A 23,582-nucleotide genomic window follows, 5' to 3' on the forward strand; every position below is an offset into this window, starting at 1 on the left:
CTTACAACACAACATTACACACTTTTTGAGCACAATCAATCGAGTATTCGTTGCAATTCGTTGTGTGCAGGAAAAAAGAAATTAAAACTTATTTTGGAGCGATAAATGACTGATTACAATATTTAGATTATAATTTATATTTATTTATATATTTATTTATTAAGAAAAAAGAAAATTGAATAGAAAAACATTATCATGAACGACGAAGAGTACGAGGTCCAGAAGATATTGGATAAAAAAGATGAAGGCAACGAGGTACAGACAATTTCTATGATATTTTTTTATCGATAGTGTTTCACAAAAATGTTGCGCCTTTTTAGATTCAGTTCCTGGTAAAATGGAAAGGTTATTCATCCGAAGAAAACTCATGGGAACCGATGGACAATTTGAATTGCAGCCAACTGGTTGCTGAATTTGAACATCGACAAATGAAAAAAGTTGTTGGTTAGTTGTAATCAGTTGTAATTTTCTAATATAACTCTTTATAGAAAATGAATATTTTTGTAATATCTCATGAGAAAAAAATTCTTTAGCTATCTACATATGTATAACTAATTTCAATTAAATATTATGCAGGTGTCAAGCGTATAAATGGCCAATTAGTTTATTTGATGCAAAACAAGAACGACCAACTGGTTGAATTCCCCAGCAATGAGGTTTATGTCTACTGGCCGATGCATCTTATGGATTTCCTTGAAAAGCATATCAAATGGAATATGCCGCCACGTCAAACACGTTTTGATATGCGTAATATTCACGAAGAACTGGAAGAAAATGAAGCAAATGGTCTACCACGTGAAATTTTGTGTGAGTTTTTGGTTATTTTTGTATTCAAAATTATTGTTTTGCTGATAAAATTATTCTGATTGTAGATGCAACCAAAATTTTGAACAGCATCCATTATTTGGCTGGATTTGATAATGGCGTGCGATTTTTTAAATCGAAGGTAGCAAAAAAGGAATGGCCAGAAGTAGTTGTCGACTATTTACAGCCGTTATTGGAAGTTTGATGCAAAAAAAAAAAACAAAAAAAAACAAACGAACAACAAATGTTTTACGGAATACACAATAAAATGATTTCATCCACTTCAACATAATCAAACATCTCTTTATTTTCATTTTGTTCACTTTGAATTCACTTTTGGGCATGAACAATCGAAATTTTAATTTTTACAGTGAATTTCGGTATGTCGCTGCCTTGAATCGGTCAAAAACACAACGAAATTTATGGAAAATGAACGAAGCACTTAGTCTCTGTTTTTAGATCTTTTGAAAAAAAAAAAAAAAATACGTCGAACGTCAATATCTTTCAATCAATTGAATTTTCTACGGGAGAAGGAAAATATTTTTAATTTCCTATAAATATTTAAGCAGATAAATGATAAAAAACAAACAGTGTAAAACCAAAGATTCTTCCATATTTTAAACCAGCCGGTGTATATTTGTATGAGATTGGAGACTTTTTTTTGCGAATCTCGCTAATGAGCGCCATCTGATTTTAGTGTGAATTAGATGCAAAAACTGAATTTAATTCTGTAGCATTGAAATGAAAAAGTGAAAAAACAACAACAATAGCACGGCCACACAGAGCTGTACATCTATGCGTGCTGATGCATACATACACATATACGCTTTCTTCATTCTTTCATTCCATTGCTATACGTATCTCACTGGTCAACAGATCTATGTAGCCATGTTACTGTTGTTGTTTTTTTTCTCTTTTTCGATTCAATTCATTGTAACTAAATTGAGTTCAACTATGGAATACAAGATGGCACAGATGAGGGGAATTCGCATTTTGTCTCTTCATAGGCTTAGCCGGTTGTTTTAAACATAGCTTATTTTATTCTCTAATATTTTTATGCGCTAAACTGATTGAGGAAAACAATTTTTATTCATTTTCCGTATCAAATGTGGGTTTTTAATTTAAATGAAATGTTATTTGGTGTATCTGCTAGTATTTTTCGCAATGCTAAATTTTGCTCCATAATAGGTAGGCTGGAAATCTTTTTATTGTTTTTATTGATTTATTTCATTAAATGTTAAAATTATTTTTATGTAAATGTCACTTTGAATTAGATTCTAATAAGGAAATTTCAAAATTTTTGAGACACATTGTCGAAGAACGATAAAAATAATAATACTATAACCATAATCACTATAATGTATCGGTAATATCGGTGTCATTTTCGTCTACATCCATGGGCTCTTGTTCACATTGTTGTTGAGATCGTTTTTGAGCTTCTGACGGTGATGATGTCCAGTCAGGTTCAAAATCCGAATATGGTTTCAACGCAGTTCTCAGAAATGAACTTGTCCATTCCTCTTTCATAGCTTTCAATTTGGAAATGCATAATTCCAAATGTTGTACAACATTTCGAAAATCAATGTCATGACAAATGTGATTGATGAAATCTAAGTTCACATAGAAAAACTCTTCACAAAATGGGCACATTTTGGTATCTAAAATAATTAAATATTTTAAATTTTTACATTTTATTTATTTATTTTAACTAAAATATGTTCACCTGAAGTTTTCAGCAACCCACAAATGTATTTTTTATTTTTGAATAGTTAACGGCGATTTTTTTTTACCTCCTCAACAATGGTTTTGTATATTGATTCCAAGTGGTCACAATCGTCTCTAATATTTCTTATGATTTCTTTGATTTTTGTGATATAAATGACTATAAACAAAAAACGAAAATAAAATGCCGTGAATTTTGCTGAAAAATTGAATCCAACTAAATAACAAATATTATACCGGTGTAAATTCAAAGGCAATCTGTCAAATATGAAATACAATTTGAAGTGTATTAATTGTTGTTAGTATTAAATGCGGCAATAGTCGAGTTTAGTTGCATTATATGCGTATCCCACAAACCAACTGTCAAGCGCTCATATTGTACTTATTACATAGACAATAGCACCTTATTCGATGCAAATACACACAGCAATGATTACGCTGAATGCACTACTATACTGAAAACAGAACAATTGAACGCAAATGGTGAAACTTCGAAATTTACCCAGAAGAAAAAACAACAACAAAAATTAAAATTCAACACGATCAAGTTATGGCAAAATAGTAACGATTTTTTCTAAAACACCATACTTTGAAATAATCAGATAAAAAATATTAAATAAGTAAAGTCATCATAAAAAATGAAAAGAATTAGAAACATCCACAATGTAGTAGTTTATAGCAGTCTTTTCACATTAGAAAAGAAATGAAACATATTAAATGCTAAATTAGACAATTCAAACAAAATTTCTACTTATATAGCATAAAATAAAAATTTAACAGAAACAGAGATGATTTATTTTCTAAGATTTTTGAAATTTTAACGTAAAAAATTATTGACAAATTAAAATGAGCATAGTTTTAGGAATCGAATGAAAAAGAAAAAACCTAGTCGTGTTTGATTTCATTTATTTTAATACGAAATTCTGAAATATATTTTTTATGTTGAAAAACATTCAGTTAAAAAATTAAAGATATTGCTTTGGTTTTGAGATGAACCTTTTGCTTAAAACGACTTTTTTCGCCAGTGTTCACATTTTTTTAATTCTATGATAGTAGATGGTAAAATAAAAATGGTATATTTTAAAATATCATTACACTATATTTTTTAGAACTAAAACTTGAAGTGATAAATATTTTTTTATAAAAAATAGAAAAAAATACTATAGTATAGTATACTTTGATAATTCGATGCAGTGCTCAAAGTGAGTCACCTGCTCAACATTTAAATTTTTTATTCAGTTAAATTTTTACTAAATTTCAATTATTGTCTCCAATTCAGGTAATCAAGGCAATTTTTCAATGTAATTAAAGTTTATAAAAATCAATTTGAATTTAAATTTTATTTAGGTTTTTTTTTTATTCATTATTCTTTTTTCAGTGTTGATTTTTTCATCCGAATTAAAAGTAAAAAAAAATAATTCAAAATGATAATATTCGAAGTCTTCGAATTTGAGAATTTATGCTTGTTTTTGTAATAAAAATCTATTCTAATGCATTTCAATTGTGTTACACATAAAATTTCCTTTGTTGAGACATTTTAAACATTTAATTTTAAATAATCACATTTGTTCTGTTATGTGTAAGACATATTTATGTTCGTCATTATCTCAATACGGCGTTTGTGTATCGATAATTGGCCACTGCATTTGAAACAATTGTCAAAAAGTTAATAAATTCTAATAACTAATAATGAAAATGGTACAAGAATTAAAGGCAAGTTTCGTAATTGTCATCGTATAAGTCCTTATAATCGATGTAACAATAGCTATGACTGTCGTCCCATGCACCTAATGGCATTATAATATCGTCATAATTTGGACCACTGTGAAAATTGTTAGTTTCTGGAATATTTTCCATTTTCTTTCGTCGAAAAACTAAAAAAAATAGATAAACATTTTTTCATCAAACTGAAGGAATTCCATTTACATTACTTACCACAAAAACTGCATATTCCAATCAAAATACTGACCACGGTCAATGTGAATACAGCAATATGTATCCTATTTATTGTGAGCGCTGGAACGATTCGTTCGCTGAGTAGACTGTATTCGCTCCAGCCGTAGGCGTTTCGTGCTTTTACTCGGAACGAATACATTGCAATATCTTCCAAACCTTTCACTTTCCAACATGTATCTGCTCCTCTGTAGAAAACAGTCCATGAGTTTACTATTGGTTCTGATTCATTAACCGTTCGAATTCCTTCCAAGCTATATTCTATAGCACTGTTACTTTTGACCGCTTCCCAAATAACTTCATACTCATTGTTTTGGGTCATTACACATGGTTTGCCTGGGGCAGTCGGTAGATCCGATTTAATGATTTCTGGGGTTGAAATGGTGAATGGGCGACTTTTGCTATATAATTCTTCAGCCGTGTAGGCCAGAATCCAAACAATATACAGATGATTTGGCAGCATTTTAATATTCGTTGAAGTAATGTCACCTTTCACGGAAATTTTTAATGGATTTTTGTTCATTTTAAATTTGTTCTTTGTTGTATACTGAACCTCATAGAATATAATTTTTGGCCCGTTTATTTCAATGGGTTGTAACCAACTAAGCTGGATTTCACATAAGTTCGGTTCACAGTTCAATCGTGACTCAGTTATTCTTGCTTGAGACGGTGCGCCAACTTTTGTTTTGAATATTAGTGGTCGCGAAAATTCAATACTCATGTTCGTATTCACTGTATAATAATTACTCATGCTCACTTGAAACTGATATCTGGTAAATGGCTTTAGATTGTTAATTGTAATCTCTTGATGATTTGTTTCGATGATGTGACATGTACTTGGTGAACAATATTGTGGATTCTCCTTTTGTAACTGTGTGTACATGATTTGATAAGTCCAAAACATTGGTACGAACGAACATCCCTCAAATAATTTTGGAACCGGTAACTTTAGCAACAACGCTGTATCTATTATTTCTTTGGCGACGAAATTTTCCATTTTATTAAAATCTGGAAGCAAACAGTGAAGTGACGGATAATACTGTCGATAATGCGCTAAGATTTTCATTTTATAGAAAAAAATATGCTCGTATGGCTCTTGTTCCAATTGATTTTCGGCATAAATTTTGTTATTGTGCGTCCAGTAAATGCGACCACCATCGTAAATAAGGTCCATCATATTCGATTGATATGTAAAATTCACAGAGGTTGATGATTTCATTTGAATATCGAGAGACATCAAATTATAGTATTCACTTAACCAAAACAATTTCTTCTCATGTCCTAGAAATAGTTGTTTATTCATTATAACGATAAGCTCGTCATCCAAATTCAAAAATGTTGAAGGTTCTTCTTCATCAAAATTATATGTAGCCAATGATCCATGTATTGAACTGACGGTCTCACTGTATATCCAAAAAAGTTGCCGATTCATTGGAGCTACAATCAAACTGTCCGTGAGATACGGCGATTGAGCAATTTGCTTCGATTCCTTCGTATATAAATTGAATGCGTTGATCGTGCTACCTTTGGACTCTAACTGTGACCAGTAAACAATTCGTTCGATCCAATCAACAGTCAACGAAAGCACCAGTGCATTCATGGAATACAACTTCTTGCGATCGTCTCGACTGTATATTATTAACTCGCTGTTTTCATTAGTCCAAAATAACTCTTTGTTGAATGCAATGTAACAGAAATGCTGTACTTTGCTACCAGTATTCACATATGATTTATGGAGCTTCAAATCAAAATCAACGATATAAATTGTATCATTATGGGCGGCAAAAAGGCGTGGAATTGGATTCTCATTTTGCGTATTGATACTCATCAATGTTGAATAATTTCCAACGCCGGCACGTGTTTCGGCTCTTACTTTACAGTAGAATGTGGCATTTTTCTCTACTTTTTCGATGTATTTCTCATTTTTTCCGGGTTGCATTTCATAATCATTGTACTTCTCGTGATGGATATTGTCTTTTACATACCAACATTGTATTTTATAGCCAATTAGAGGCCCATTAACTGATTTCGGAGTATTCCATCGGAAGATCACATCAATGTCCAAATCATCCTTCAATGGATTATGCACGTGTTCGACAAAAAGACGTGGTTCCAATGGTTCGGATGGCGGTGCCGATGGTGAATATACGATTTTCTTAACCGCCACCGATGATGCCCAGTATGTAAACGCCTTAATTGTTACATTCAATTGGCTGTGAGCTGGTATTTTATCGTCTTTAATTTCGAAGAACGGTCTTTTTTCAACGACTGTTTGATTCAAATATCGAATTTCATACGAAACTTCACCGTAATTCACTGTTTCGATTGGTTGCCAAATGATTGTAAAGAAATTCCATTTGCCTGTCACTTGAATGGTCGATGAATTTACCGCCTCAGGAATAACATTCAATGGTTCATCCGATTCGGGAATATTTCGTTGTGTTTTATCGATGACTAGAAATGCTCTCAAATCGCTCAATTTAATATTTTCAATGTGTGCCAAATTTTTGCCGGTCAAATTTCCAACAACAATCTTATGATCATCTTGAAGCCACATTAATCGATTGCTCAGATATGCCAATGGTCCCAGAATTTTATTTTCGGTCAATATAAATTCTTCTATCACAACGGTGCTGTATTCATCATAAATCAATGGTGCAATCGCCAACATTGCTGACTCATAACCGCGAATAATCCAATAAACTCGACTTGTATCAAAATCTAATGTCAAACCCATCACCTTTTGTCCGGTAAACGATTCAATAGTATAGAATTTTTTTCGGTTTTTATCATTGCAATTTAAACGACAATATTCCACCGAATTTCCAGTTGAAAAGTACAAATAACCTCGAATCGCATCGATTTTAATGTCAACTTCAACGGCAGTTAATGCGAATAAAATTTCCGATTCGAAGTTGATGAGATTGCCACGAGTGAGCACCTGATGTAATGGATTGAACCAATATAAACGGCGACCGATCCAATCAACAGCAATCGCTTGCACTGAATCTTTGACGTCCAACTTTTTTGTATCGTTTGTAGTTCGATTGAATGAATACAATAATTTGCCACAAACATAGTATAAAATATCTTCGAACCATTCGAGATTGGAGATATTGCATGCGTTTAGTGTTAGTTGTGGAATCAATGTATGCATCTTCTCGGCCAATATGTCGCTTTGAATGAGCCCATCGTGCGATGACCAAACTATTTCACGATTGTCCGCTTTTTTCAATGTCTGGCCCATGTACTCAACGCTATAAGGACCTGAACCGGCATTTGTGTAGGCGTTAACACGAAATCGATACTTTGTATTCGGCTTCAAATCGGACACTGTGTAGTGAATCGCTTTAATTTCTTTCAATGTTTGATTTATGTTGGTGTTTTCTTCATCGATGACCTCTAGTTTGTATGTCCAATCTTGCCATGCACCTCGACTTTGAATACTCGAAAGGTGCGGGATGTGCCACGATACCTTTGCCCGATCAACACTTAACAGCGCCTGCACGTTACTCGGCGGATTCAATGGCTTGGGTGTCGGTTGAGCTGATGGAAACATACCAAAAAATATGAAATGTTTCAGCTGCGCAAACTCTTTGTAAATACTAGTGTAATAGCGATCGCTCAATTCATGATATTCTTCTGTTAAAATATGCGAACCATTTGACCAATAAAATAAATCATCATTGGCCAATGCAAACGATTTGATCGAATGAAACATTGGTGTTTGGGTATTGTTGCGAATGTCTATGTATTTATCACTATTCGAATCCATTGATATCGATATTACGGTATTGAGCTCTTCAATTGGCGCCAATATCTTGTAGTTGGTGTAATCGATTGTAAATACACCGATATCATGTTGATTGAATATACGTGTTGGCTCGATTTCATGTTTTACACCATTTGATACATCGCTTAAATCAAAGCGATATAGACCACCGTCACTTTTACTACCGCTACTAAACGACCAAAACAAATATCTGCAAATGCCGCCATTTCACATAAAGAGAAGAAGAGGGAGAAATAAAGAGAAATACATAAAATTAATTTGGTTCAATTGTAACAATTGTGTATACATTACACACCCATTGAATGGATCCACTTGAAAATGAATCGGTTTCGTTTGAAGTACACCGTACACAACTTGTAAATGGCTGCCATCAAAATTACAACGAGAGATTTGCCAAGCTTTTTGATTCTGTACAAAAAAAATATTACGAATAATTTTATATGGACGTTAATAATGTCACCGGCGGTGTCAAAAAACTGATGAAGTTAGTACCAAATTGAAAGCAAAAGTTATACTTATTTACCGTAGTATCACTCTCGAATAAAATGTAGAGTTTATTATTCAACCAATCGACAGACAATCCCAATGGACCTTGATTCGTATTTTCTGTTGCATAAATACGCACACGTGATTGTAATGTTGAATTGCTCAGCGGTGCTCTGAAAATAATTTAAAAAAATTAATTTTATTTTGTTCAATACCTAAGCGAAAAACGCTTGTATGTACGTACCTGTAAATATTGTGTGTATCGGCGATAAAAATCAATTTCTTTGCGACATGTATACCAATGCCAGTAATTACATCGCTGCTGTTGTAAATAAAAGTCGGTGTTTCATAGAAGAATCTCGATCCTTGCAGTAAAATTTGATAATCCGATGCGATGATAAGTTTAAGCGTTTCATCATCATGACGAACCTCTGGTTTTTCTGTTGTTGTAATGTTTACACTGGCTGCTGGTCCAACGCCGCGTTTATTTCGCATTCCTCTTTCCACGGTATAGTTTGTCAACGGTTGTAAATTTCCAATCAAAATTTCTTGTTTTTCATTCGGTATGTCCTGAAAAGTAAGAGACAATGCAATGCCAATTCGAAATCAATTATAACACGTATGCGATATGAATAATAAACATAAAATAAAACGCACACAGTCAACGCTAAATTTAAAATTGATTCTTCTGTGCCCAAAATTAATCTTTGTGATTTCATATATTCAGCATTTTGAAAAAATGCCACAAATAGCAATTTTTTAAATAAATACATAAATTTTAAACATGCCTATATGCTTACCTTGCTGTGGCCATATTTATTCATACCCATCGCACCATTCAGAGCATTTTGATTCTAGTTTAAAAAAATGAAGGAATTAACTAATACACAAAAAAGAGGGGAAAACGAAACAATGAAATTGATATCGTTGTTATTATTTATTCGTCTCTGGTCCGTTAATTTGATCTCTTAAGTAGTGTTATGCGAGAAGTACCAAAAATACATTCGGAGGTTTTATTCAAAATGCTGACGTTTACAGAGTTTGCTTTATTTTGAAAGTCGACCACCAACTGCAGCAGACCACACAATGACACGAATATTAAAGAAACAATAAAAATGAACTCACTTGATCTGATCTTTCGGTGCACGATTTTTCAATATGTTCCCCCGAAGAATTTCTTTCCAATTTAGCAGACAAGCCGCTCTGTATGCAAACATTGAACACAGTCAACACAATATGAATTGTGATTATGAATTTGAATTCATTCTTTTTCGGAGCAAACATGTTTTTAATCAATGCTTTGGATGAACACACTTGCTATTTAACTTTCGATTGTTCTTTGAATAATAAATTAAACCTATTTCACACGTTGATTTTTCATGTTATTTCCTCTTCATCGAAAATGAATCTACACTTTCATTGGAATATCTTCAACAAGAATTCATGAGAAATTCGTTTGGGTTATGCACTTTTAGAAGCATTTCACGTGTTCCACTTTAAGAATCTTTGAGTTTTAAAACTTCACTTTAAAAAATAACAAAAGTTTATTTGTGACTGATTCAAATAACAACGACTATTCAATTCAAAAAAATGGCTATCTCATTGCTACAGTCCAGCAATTGGCAAATTGATTGCACGCGCTGCTGTGATTTCGTTTAAAAAGCACCTTTCATGGATTTTCTCGTTTTGTCAGACTTTGTTTAATTTTCGATGAAGACACTGTGTCAAGATCATCAAATATTTCGTGTAAACTTACGACTGAACAAAGCGGATCAAGGTTAATAAAAGAAATTAAAAAAGTTCAAACGAACGCAACCGCAGTCAAATATCTACTAACTCCTTTTTAAATATAACGTGACTCGAACAAGACTCTGTATGTATGCAATATTTTCTCTTTTTGATTGCCGATCCTTCTAACGTATTCAGAACCAATATTATTTCTCTTTATCTGTCTCTCTCTTCGAAAGTATGTTTGTTTTTCGTTGAAACGGATTGCAAGCACTCAAACCAAAAAAATTGCTAACGTTAAACAAATGTCGCTAGCATATATAACACGAACGTGGTACAGGAGCGAGAGAAAGAGTAAACAAAACGGTATCACTTTTTACCGTCCAATACTCTAATAAAAATTTTGAAGTTCGCTAACAAGCACAACAAAATTTATTTCTTATAAACATTTTCTCTTTATTTTTGTATCACTTTCTCTCTGTCGAACCAATGTAACACTAAAGAAGTTAAATAAACATCCATTCGTGTTGCAAGATTATTAGTGACACAAATCAGTATGGAAAACAGGACTCAAATTACGAAATATATTACAATGTAGTGCGCGGGGAAATACCATTAGAGCGAGGAGTATAACCAATCTTTCAGTCTTCCAATGCAAGATCTATTGACATCCGAATAAAATAAACAATATGATATGTGTGTTTTGTTACTCGTATGTTTTCATGTAAGATTTAGATTTTGATTCTTTTCTTAAAGATGTAGCGATAGATATGGTCCAATTATAATATAATTAGATCAATTTGTTCAATTAAAAGACAATGATTTATCAAATAATAAACATGTATTTATATGAAAAACATAATAATAATACAGGAGTTTTTTTAAAATCAAATGCAAACATAATAACCTTAAGCTAAACATTCACAATATGTTGGAGTTTTTGAGTAATGCACTAAAGGCAACTTTGAACTCAATCGAATAAAATGATAAAAATGGTTGATTGGATAAATTAACGGCACCATCGGAATGGAACTAGTGTCGCACTAATACTGAATTATTGGATTATTGAATATTTCAGTCTCAATTAAATGAATGATAAAAAACAAACGGTGTAAATCCAAATATATTTCTTCCACATTTTGAACAAAGCAAATTTTACTCTCCCAAAAAATGAAGTCTTTTTAAGAATGCCGATCGACAGAAATTCTTGGCATCAAATGTGGTACTTTTTGCAATGTATGTACCCTTAATTTGAATATAAGAGTCTGCAATCTTTCGAATAAAATATAGTTTATGACTCTCGTGTCCTTTAAAATCTGTCTGCATGAAGATGCTGTCAATATCTATGCCATCAAATATTGCATAGTACAACGTATTGAAATTAATTGTTCCGTTCAACAGTTGTAGTTTTAAAAATCGATCCGCTTGCTTACAAATTGAAAAAGTTGATCGACAAGGTTTTTGAATACTTTTTGACATAATGAATGATCTCTCGATTTTAATATTTTCATCAAATATGTTTTTACAGCCTTGGCAATACTGTTCTGCATTTTTTATTTTTTGTTCAATTATTCCAGAGATATAGGCGATTGTCAAATCAGTTAAACCTTGATGTAAACCATCTTTTTCTATTTCATTTATATCGGCAACTTTTTCACATACTTCTTCCAAGTCTTCAGGTATATCAATATCATCAACATCATCAGCATCATCATTCTTTTCACCTTTATTGATTTTTCGTCGAGATGATACCCCAAAAATGTTGGAAATTGGTTTTGTGATAAGGTCTAGTTGTGGAGCACAATTCGCAGATTTAGAACAAAGTACTGTATCATATACCAACAATTTCCGATATGATGCACAAAAATCTTCAACGGTGGGATTATCATTGTATCCATAGTGTGATCTGTTTATAAAATATTTGTAGATGATTTATTAAATGGTGTATTTTACTGCAAATAAAATAAGAATGGTACACAAATTTCTCCCGCGGAAAATATATAAAAAAATATGAGCAAAGAATAGATAGAATTTTGTGCTCACCGGTTTTTTCCAAAAAACATTTCGAGGAAATCTTGGGATAGAAAATACGTTGGAATACACTGCAAAATTTTGGAATCTTCGACATATTCCTTGTACATTTCCATAAGTGAATAACTGTTGATGATAAAACCAAGAAAACCAGTTGGTCTTGTTGACTTTAAAATTGGTCTTACTTGCCCAGCAACTTTCCCAGTATTTTCCTTTAATTTCAATGTTAAAATGTAATCAATTGTTTCCTTCAAGCGATCGAAAATTAGATTTTTGTTGCTAGGACACAAGTTTTGTTTGAATGGATTTGAATGTTCAGAGGCTTTCGAATTGAAGATATCAAAAATGTCGTTAAAAAATTTAACGAAACGAATAGTTGCATCAGCTGATTTGAATTCTTCAAATCCTTCATCCTTCAAAAACTGCATTGAATTTGCGACGGAATCACTTAGTGTTTGAGTAGCCAAGTTTACTTTCATGCGTCTTTTTCGGAACAGCAAATGACTTTGGTGCATTTTGTGTGTAAGAGCGAATCCTTTTTTTTTGAATGCGACCAAATCTACGAAGTATTGCCAATTAATTTTTTGATTCTGTGTTTTTTCAAACATAATTTGTTTATCACCAAGTGTGCTGCGTACTAATTTTTCCATATGACAAGCATCTAATAAGATATAAATTCGTTGGCCATTCTTCGCGAAAAAGTATGGTTTAAATGTTGACGAATTAACATTTATGTCGGCTCCAAGCAATCTACACAGGGCCTTATTCGTGACTAATCCATCAAACACGATGTTTGAAACTCGAATGCCAACTTCAATAATTGCTTCAATCACTGCACTTAGCAGTTCTTTTTTCTGAGGTGCTTTCATTGATTCGATAAAATGATAAGCAACCGGTATTTGAAAGTTTTCGTTCAAACCAGTCACCATAAATACCAAAACCTGTGTAGCTTGTGGTGGTTTGTCGTTGTTGCCTGAACCATAGGTTACGTAGCCAAGCAACTTCTTTTGGGAGTTACTCCATTTCACTTGCTTTCGTATGTACATTTCATCAAATGACAAAGAAACAACGAGCTCAGAACCACTGGCTTTTTTGGCATTACATTTCTCCCGCAGGACATTCAGAATAATTTCATGGATACCGGGTTGACAATTCATATCAGAGTGTTGATACCAAGCGCGCAGGGTGGATGGATTCGGTAGATGGTTTTGAAATGTTTCACGAACAAATCGATATGCTCTGGGACTATGAAAATTAAGTGCGAGTGCAAATCTACGTACACTTTCAGTATAACGATGTCTGGCTGGAATTCCATTCAATAAACATTTCACAAGCTCAATTTTTGAATTGTCCTTAATGGTAGAAAAAATTATTTTGTTCAATTTTTACGTGAATAAATATATATATATAGATACAAAGACAAACTGAATTACATTTGTATTATAGTGCAACGTTTTTGCAATTTCCACTTCTTTTTCTAGCTCAGCTACTTTGGTATTGGCTTCTTTGAGACGCTTTTTCAAATCTATGATTTGTTCCGATTGCTTGCAACTTTTCTCTTTTGACGTCACTGTAGTTTTTTGAAGTAAGACATCTTTATCCAAGTTCGTTATCTGCATTTGTTTGAATTTGTCTTCCAATGCGATACATTTTTGGCAGATTGAATTGGGACATACATCAATATTTGGTATTTCATTATTTGCATCCAATAAATTGTTATCCGTGTCTTTTGTGCAATCTTGTGACAACGAACTAGGGATTGCGTCTTTAACTAATTTTTGTCGATCAGATTGCTTTATAATCTGAGATGGCTTGAAATGTCTTTGACATACTCGACCAATACCATTGCATTTTTTGTTGTTTGCTTTTTGAATAATTTCAATCCATTTATTTTTCATTAATTCATCGTTCGGAAAGCTGAAATAGTCATTGTATTTAAATTCACAATTTAATATGCTATTCACATGAATACGAACTTAAACATAGAAATGCTTTGATCTCTTGTTCCTAGAAAATACGGACAACCCCGGAAAACACATGATCGTTGGCTCATTTTAATATTCTTTATTTGAGGTGGTATATAATTATTTCAATTCTTGATACGAAAGTATTTTTAAATTTAATTAAATTTGAATTATTTTAAAAAGAATTAAACAGACTTGAAGGTTTGGTCGATAGATGGATTCTGTAAAATATTGTTTGACATTTAATAGATGGCGACATAGTCATTTTACTTAAAACTCTTAAATACCAAAAAATGTTGAGAAAAGTACAGAAAAGTATGAAATGGTAAACAATAAAAAAAAATTCTCATTTAAACATGACAAATATACAATCAATGTATACAATAATTAAATCATTTTTTTTCGTCAAATTCCGATTTCACCAAAACAAATTCCAATTCCAAAGGCGCCGCTTCTTCTTCTTCTTCTTCAATTTCATTATCTTGTGTTTGAACGGCATTATCAATAATATCAGGCAAAATATATTCAGGAAGGTTTTGGTGATTTCCATTATGTTTGGTGCCAGCATATTGTTTTGCTTCAATTTCAACGTTGTCAGATTGTCTGAATGGAACTGTAAGAAAGAAACGAATATACACTGAAATTTTCATATTTATATAAATGTTGATGAGAACACTCTGCGAATCAAAATGTACTGAACATAATCGTTACATTTGGTTATGATTTAAAACTTCACTAGCAAAACCAAGTTCTACTCACATTTCGATGCATGCCATTCAACTTTTTCTTTTTTTGGTGCTCGACGTCGTTTGTGGGCTCTTTGGTAATGTACATCCAAATGGTATTTTCTGGAGCAAGTCTGGCCACAGCCACGTACCAAACAGCGGTATCGTTTTACAAATTCATTGTGTCGGTGCATATGCCGTTGCAAGCTGAATTTTGAGCATGCCGACATATGACACATAAAACATGTAAACTATTAAATAAGACGGGAACAAAAAATCAATAATAAAATACGAATATATATGAAAAAATGCACATAAACAAAAATTTTGATACGAACCGATCGCATTCTGTAGAACGATGTAAAATGTAAACAAACTGAATCTTATGTTTGACACGTGCGAGCGCGTGCGAGTATATATGACATTTACAGAAAAGACAAAAATATTCACCACATTGAGATACTTCACCGCATTTATGTTCAATAGGAAAACTTGTTTTTTATTATTAAATTCCACCAAATGATGGCGTTTTTTATTTCAAAAAATACTTATTTTATTTTAATTATATTTAATTAATTAATTTTATTTGATATTTTATTTTATTTTTTTTTTTTTTTTTTTCAAAATATTGAGTTGAATATAAAAATATACTTAAACCAGAACATTGGTTGACATTTTTTGTTGCACCTAATTTGGCACTGCTGATTTCATAGTCATCCTAATATTGGCGCGTATTGCAGCACTTTTGTTTCACTTGTCATTTGCGTACTGCATCAAGTAGCCACTTGTTGAAAACATCACATTTATGGGACAATCATTCAAAGTATATATTTATTTGAAACATTTCATTTAATTTATAAACCATGCCGATCGGTAAGATATTTTATTCTTTTAATGTTTCACCCGCGGGAGAAATTATAATTTTTTTTGTAAATCAAGTCTAAGTTTTGTTTCGCATAATTTTCATTTATCAATATTTAGTTACTCGAAGCGAGTCTCATATGAAAGAAAATTGGGTAGATTTCAATTTCAAACCAAAAATCACAATTGAAAGAAATATTCGAAAGGATTCGTTTATCTTGAACCGCCCAGGTCGTATCGCTGCACGCCGTAGAACAATCGATTCTAATAGACCAAATTTTTCTGCGCGGTCAATTTTGAAACGAACAGGCGATATTCCGTTTGGTGGCCATGGACGTCCCAGAGCTTACTCGGTTGGCTCAAGATTGGAACGCGCTCAATCACCTTTGATTAATTTCAATTCACCGAATGCATCTACAGACCAAATTCATCAAGCATCACATACATCATCGAGCCGAATTGGCATTGCTGAACCAAATGATGTGTTGGCTTTGATCGGTTTTGAAGGACCCGCTGATAATCAACGTGACGTCCAAGAAAATGACTTGCTATTGTTCGAACCAGCCAACATTCAAAATATCAGTGTCGAAATTGATTTCGACAAAGATGCTGCTTTCGGCTACATGAATTAAAAAAAGTTATATTCATTGTTCAACAATCTTCAATTTTTTCATATTGAAATAAAACTGGAAGAAAAGAAATAAATCGTTGCATGTTTTGTTAATTGTTGTATGGTTTACATATTGTTAAATATAGTTCTGATTTTTTATCTTTACTTGAATTCAAACGTGTGGTGAAAGTTCTCGAAGTTTAAAATTACAAAAAAAACCTTTCAAGTTGTATCTCTCAAACAACAGATGTCGCTAGTATCTTGGGCTATTTTATGTATTTTAGTATTTTTTGCATTTGTATGAATTTTGACAGATGATAGCACGGTGTGATCGGAGATAAGACGGGAAGGGAAATTGTATTTGCAAATGATGTTTTCTAATAAGCATTCAGCAGCTGTGAGAGCGGTGCAATCAAAAGTTGGGACGGCCATTAGAAATTTTGTGAGGTCGCAGATAGCTGTAAAGATATATTTATGGCCGCCAGAGCTTGTGTGTATTGGGCCAACGAAATCAATGAAACAGTGGTCGAAGGCCACCTCACCGAGAGAAGATATTTGCATAGGTATTTTAGTGTTGAGATGGACCTTTGTCTTCTCGCACGTGCTGCATTTTTTAACGAAATCTTTAATATCTTGGAGCATGTTATCCCATTTGTAAAATTTTTCTATTGTTTTATACATTTTTTCTGAACCGGTGTGGCCACCCAACAGAGATTGATGGTAGAGTTTTAATATGTTATCTATGTCATCTCGTTCGTTGATTTCCAAGATTTTATTTAGAAAGAAGGTTACTGAGATTGATTTGCCCCTGAAAATGTCTTGAAACAGATTTTTGAAATATAAGTAGTGGCGAATATTGTCGAAGTCCAGATTAACACCAATGTTGTGAACGTTTTCTTCTATGCAAATATCAAGGATACCCTGAATGCATTTTTGTGTGGTGATAGTATTTTGTTTGTTAGAGAATTGATTTGAAATGGTGATAGCGTAATGCCAGTTGTTGAATTTGTGCCAATCATTTTTAAACGTGGTGGTTGCAAACTTATTCATAATTTTTTCTTTTAAAATGTTGTTTTCTAATGGGATAATGTGAAATATTAAATCGAAACTGCGTTTGTTTAAGAGGGTGCCATTCTTTTCATCAATTGTGTAGTTCATATTATCGAGAGATTGAGTGATTTCTTTTTTGGCTTGACCGCGAGTGAGAACGTGACATGACTCTTGTTTTTTGTTGATTTCGAGCATTTCTTCAATGGTTAAGGGTTCAATTCTTGAAAGGGCGTCGGCCACGTGATTTTGAGCTCCATTTCGATGGATGATTTTGAAGTTATAGTCCAAAAGTTCGAGTTTTTGACGAAACAAACGTGAGCCACAGTCTCGCATGTTAAACAGGTAGCATAGTGGTTTATGGTCAGTAATTAAAATAAAAAATCGACCATATAGATAGACGCGAAAAGTTTTGATTGATTCCACTATGGCCAAAAGTTCTCTTTGGATTGTTGAATAGTTCTTTTGTGGTTCGGTTAAGACTCTGCTGAAGAAGGCTATGGGTCTATCGTTAGGTAATTGTCCCTGTGAGAGCATACCACCAATACTGACATTTGATGCATCTGTAGTAACATAGAAAAGTTGTTCGAAGTCTGGAAAAGGTAGAACAACCTCTTCTGCAAGTGCGGTTTTTAATTTCTCAAATGATTCTTGCTGAGTATTGGTCCAAACGAACGGTTGGGCTTTTTTCAAGAGGAATGTTAGAGGTTTGGAGATTTTAGCGAAGTTGCGGACGTATCTGCGGAAATAATTGCAGAGACCCAAAAAGGATTGAATGCCTTTTACGTTTTGTGGACGTGGATAGTTTTTTATGCATTCTATCTTTGTTGGGTTAGCTTTGATACCATTCTTAGTAATTACATGACCGAGATAGTCAAATTCCTTGGCGTAAAATATGCATTTTGCGATTTTTAGTTGTAGATTATTATCGCGCAGACGTTGCATAACTTTCCAAAGAATTTGGTCGTGAGAGAGTTTGGTTTTAGCTGCGATCACGATGTCGTCCAAATAAACGTAGCATCCGGAGCCAATTAGATCTGCTAATATAGAATTGATTGCTCGCTGCCACGTCAGAGGTGTCGCAGCTAGGCCGAAAGGCATGCGTACCCATCTATATTTAAAATTGTTGGCCGTGAAGGCCGTATAATCGCGCGAATTTTCATCCAGCATGATTTGGTAGAAGGCGGAATTTATGTCTAAAGTGGTGAAGTGAGAGCAACCGGATAAACCGTCAAGAATGTCGTCTATGAGGGGAATTGGGAAACTGGTAATTTCTGTGATTTCGTTGAGTTTTCTGTAGTCTACCACACAACGGAAGTCCTTTTTAGTGCCGAAGTCATCTTTTTTGGAGACAAGAATGACTGGAGAGTTATATATTGACTGGCATTTTTCGATGATGCCTTTGCGTTCGTAATCATTAATTATTTCTGCCAATATTTGCTTGTGTTTATGAGGGATTCGATATTGGCGAATGTTAATGACTTTGGAGCCAGGGATAATTTTGATAAAGTGTTTGATGATTTGGGTGCTGGTAAAGGCGTCACCCTCTATGTGGAATTGAAAGGGAAATTCATTGCAGATTTTATCAATAAATAAGCTTTCGTCTTCAGAGCAATGTTTCAATTTAAGTTTATTAAAAATGAATTCGGGGCGAGTGTTTTGATTATATTTGAAGGTTGAAATAGTGTGATTGTTGACATTTGGTTTTGTGCCCAAACATTTAAAAAAGTTCACTTTTAATTGCAATCTGTTTTTTATTTCCTGAGTGTGAAAATTGACTGCTTCGAAATATTTTTCGTAATCATTTTCATTCGGGCTAGAAAGGGCAATGGTTTCATTGGTTAAATTTTTACTATTATCCCACGCACAATGTGTGGTCGCGCCATGCGAATTGTTTAAACTTTTCTTCGCGCAATGTGAAGTCACGCCATGTGAATTGTTCTTGTCATTTTTATCGTATTCATTTACTTTTTTATGTGCTAGATTAGTGTTAAATTTGGATCCGTTAGTGTGGTGCATGGAATTGTTCGAAGCTTCGTTCTGTTTTATATGTTGGCCAACATAATTCTCTTCTTTAGTTCCATCATATTCGTTGTTTTTATTGAACATTTCTTTTAAATTGATTTGGATGCACATTCTACTCATATTAATAATAACTCCGTACGGGTTTAAGAAATCGAAACCGAGAAAACCGTCTGAAATGCCTGCGTGTTTTCTTTCTACCAAATGCATAGTGGTGCTCAGTAATTTGCCATTAAAATCTAAAATAGTGTAAACTAGGCCCTTAGTTTTAATCGAGGCTTCTTTGCCAACGACGCCGTATAAATTGATTGGGCAATCAATAATTTTATTTGAATTTTTTATCATATCATCGGCTAAAAGGCTTATGCTTGCGCCGGTATCAATCATTAGTTTAATTGGCCTATTTGTCAAATTTGTTTTTAGAAAGATATAAGGAGCTCCCGCTTCACTGAATATTTCGTATTCGATTAATTCGATATTGTCCCCAAGATTGTAATTGAAATTGTGTAAAGTGTGAAGGTTTTTTAATTTTTCTAAAGCGTTATCATCATTTTCTGAAAGTCTGAAATTTATTGACAAATTTTTGCAATGGGACAAAATATGTCGGCCGGCATATTTCGTCCTTTTTAGTTTTCCGATTGAGAAGAAAGGGAGGCGTTATTGGAAATTGATTCGTTTTGAATGACGAAATTTCCAGAGTTGTTTTGTGGTTCTTGGTTTTGTCTTGGTCTTGAAGTATTACGTTGACCATTGTTGTTTTGCCAAGAGCTGTTACGTTGGTTTCTGTTTGGCCAATTTCGATTACCATTCCAGTTTCGTTGATTGTTAGAAATGTTGCCGTTGAAATTTCTTGGGCCGTTAGACCAGTTTCTACTGAAAGTTCGATTAAATCTATTTATTGGGTAAGTTCTGGCAAAGTGTCTATTAATGTTGGTCCGGTTATTTCGTGTGAGTAAATTGACTATGCGAGTTACCTCGCTGCTGTTGCTTTCCTTTCTTAAACAGTCGCGTTCTCTGTGACCACTTAATTTGCAGAACCTGCAATAGAGATCTGACTTAGGGACTGAAAACGTAGTATCATTTTCGGATTCTATGGCGTATGCGATAGCGTCTTCAAGAGAAGTGGCGTCTCTTATCTGAAGACGAGTTTTGATTTTATCATGTGAAATGCCGTTAATAAACGCTTTTTTGGCCGTACGTATGTAGTCTTGTTTCTGTTCCTCGGGTAGAATTTCATATAAGCTACATTTTTCTCTCAACAATTTTCGAGCTCTTTCGGCGTACTCGCTCATTGATTCTTTTTTCTCTTGATGTAGATTTTCGAGTTGGCTTGTAACAATATTTTTATTGGTCAAATGGGAGAAATATTTTAGAAGTTTATTTTTCATTTCATCAAAGTTAGATTCGAATATGTTACCGACGGCTTTGCGAGCTTCACCTCTAAGTTGTAAATTTATTTGTTCAATTAATTCGTTTCTTTCTGCAGGTGATTCCCATGACTCGTTAAGAGCTTGTGTGATTTCAAGGAAATCGCGAAGTGATTTATATGATTCGCCATCGAAGGTTGGAATTGAGCGTAAGCGGCGTATATAGCTTGGCCTGATTTTTGAATCGTCGGTTTGGCAATTACGGTTTTCATCGTTTTCAGAGAGTTGTTCGAGCAGTTTTTGTTCTTGATTTTGGTTTTGAATGAGAGCGTTAAGCATATTGCGAATGTCGAAGAGATTAGACTCTTCATTACTTGTGTGGTTTTCTGAGGTTTGAAGGTTTATGTTTTGTTTCTTATTAGTTTTTGGGATGGCGCCGGTGTATTTGGTATTAGTTTGTGAAACCGGTGCGTTCTGAGAAGGGTGGCCATGATGGCTGTAATCTGCTTGACTTTTTTCGTTAAAGAGTTTGCGAATGTGATCTTTTTCTGATTGCATGTTTTTGAGTTCTGTTTTATAATGCTGTTTTACTTGGGACAATTCTTTTTGCAGTTTAGTTATTTCTTCCGAATCTGGATTTGGGGGAAATTGAAATTGTTGAGGATTTGAAGCGAAAGTTTGGGCCGAAAAGGATGCGGCTCCCAAAGTCTGGCTTGGTTGAGTTGAAAAAGTGAAAGTTGATCGGGTATTATCTGTTTCTACTTGTGAAGTAGATATTGGTGGAACAGGAGAGTTTGCTCTGGAGTTTTCATTTGAGTGGAGAAGAGGCATATTGGAAGAAGTTTGGCTGGCGAGAGAAGTTGTACTTGTAGAAATTTTGCGTTGTATGGTTTTGTTCTTTATAGTGTTTTTGATTAGGGTTTCTTTTTCTTTAATTTTGGTTTTTAGTCTGTTGATTAGTGGAGAAGTAGCTACAATTTGGTGAATACTCTGGAATCGAGTGTTGATATTTCTACCCAGTAGACGATTTAGCTCGTTTTCAAGGGCTCTTTTCTCAATTTTTAATTGTAAAGTGATTTATGGGGAGACTCTTCTTGAGGACGCTTCATGAAGAGAAAATGTGGTAAACGAAGACATATGAAGGTAATTAGTAAAAAGACCACTAATTTTTGGGGAGGTATTTGGAGTTTTTGTAATGGAGTTTTTTTTTTTTTTTTTTTTTTTTTGGGGGGGGGAGGATTTGGTTTGGGGGAAGAGAAATCTGTCTCACACTAATTTACTCTTGTTTATGGTAACGAAGGCTACTATTACGAAGTTTGAACGCGTAAAAAGGAAATGTGGTTACTCACTTTGAAGATTTTTTAAAGGTGTCTTCCACGCAGCTGTCAAAAAGATGTACGAACACGCTTCACTTTTACTCTATTAAACTCAAAAAACTTAACTTTTTTCTTATTTTGTGTTTTATATATATGTATTTTTTGATATGGGGGTCGTTGATTTCACAAATGTTTCACTTTAACTTTTTGATAGTGATAATTTCACGCAAATTATAATATGGAATATCAATTATCGGTGTTTGGTATTAATGCCAATTGTTGGGGCCAATTATTAATGCCAATTGTTGATGTTGATGCCAGTGCCAGTTGTTGGTGCCAATTATTAGTTGGTGTAAATGCCAGTGCCAATTGTTGGGGCCAATTATTAATGCCAATTGTTGATGTTGATGCCAGTGTCAGTTGTTGGTGCCAATTATTAATTGATGTAAATGTCAATGCCAATTGTTGGTACCAATGGTATGATTTGGAGTCGATGTCGGTATCAAGTGTCGGTTTTTGTTATCCAATGCTAGCGTCAATGCTATTATTAATGCCAGTGCCTAGTGCCAGTGCCTAGTGCCAGTGCCTAGTGCCAATGCTAATGCCTAGTGCTTAGTGTTTATTAACTCTTGTCAAATGCCAAGTATGTTTTGTAAGCAGCGCCAGTGTAACGTCCGAGTTGTTTGGAATGAAAAAACTTGTTTTTTGATATTTTTTCGGAGATACTTTTATTTAATGTATATTGTTTATGTTCCGACACGACTGACTCGTTGCTTCTCATGCGAACCCTTATATAGAGAGACTCTTATGTCTTATCTCTCTATCGATTTATCGGTTATCGATAGAGAGTAGGTGAAACGTGTGAGGTGATGTATGCGTGTGCTGGCATGACGTCATATATGTATGAGTGGGTGCGTATGATAAGAATGTGTAGACGAGAGCGTAATGCCGAACGGGTTACAGTATTTATATGAAGGTTAAGCCAATTCTAGGTACTAAAAGTCAAAATTAAAAGTTGTGCAAATGAGTGGAGACACTGAGAAGCCAGTGAGAGTGCTCTCTAAGAACTCAAAACATTCGAGAGTTTAAAAAAATATTGAAAAGTGTCGATTTGGCAGAGGGGCATGTGATTTGAAATCATTAGTTCGAAAGG

General features: G+C 33.7%; 1 protein-coding gene across 1 annotated transcript; it reads right to left on the minus strand.

The window, feature by feature from the left end:
* Positions 1-2,157: 2,157 nt before the first annotated feature.
* On the minus strand, positions 2,158-9,588 carry LOC116350943 (proto-oncogene tyrosine-protein kinase ROS-like). The gene is made up of 6 exons (XM_031782952.1): positions 9,559-9,588; positions 9,003-9,328; positions 8,796-8,931; positions 8,568-8,680; positions 4,462-8,462; positions 2,158-2,462 (listed from the first exon to the last, which is right to left on the minus strand). Exons 1-6 carry the CDS (start codon positions 9,586-9,588, stop codon positions 2,158-2,160), a joined length of 4,911 nt encoding a protein of 1,636 aa, XP_031638812.1.
* Between the last annotated feature and the right edge of the window lie 13,994 nt (positions 9,589-23,582).

This window comes from Contarinia nasturtii, unplaced genomic scaffold, assembly GCF_009176525.2.
Source record: "Contarinia nasturtii isolate CC-2019 unplaced genomic scaffold, AAFC_CNas_1.1 Cnas_scaffold_4311, whole genome shotgun sequence".
Taxonomy (NCBI): domain Eukaryota; kingdom Metazoa; phylum Arthropoda; class Insecta; order Diptera; family Cecidomyiidae; genus Contarinia; species Contarinia nasturtii.

What these genes read in the sequence shown, in the direction of transcription:
- LOC116350943 (XM_031782952.1), bottom strand. Translation starts at nt 9,588, where the DNA reads ATGGGTATGAATAAATATGGCCACAGCAAG. An exon ending in ATAAATATGGCCACAGCAAG is followed by an intron (nt 9,329 to 9,558) that starts GTAAGCATATAG and finishes CTTACTTTTCAG; the next exon opens with GACATACCGAATGAAAAACA. An exon ending in TATTCGAGAGTGATACTACG is followed by an intron (nt 8,681 to 8,795) that starts GTAAATAAGTAT and finishes TTTTTTGTACAG; the next exon opens with AATCAAAAAGCTTGGCAAAT.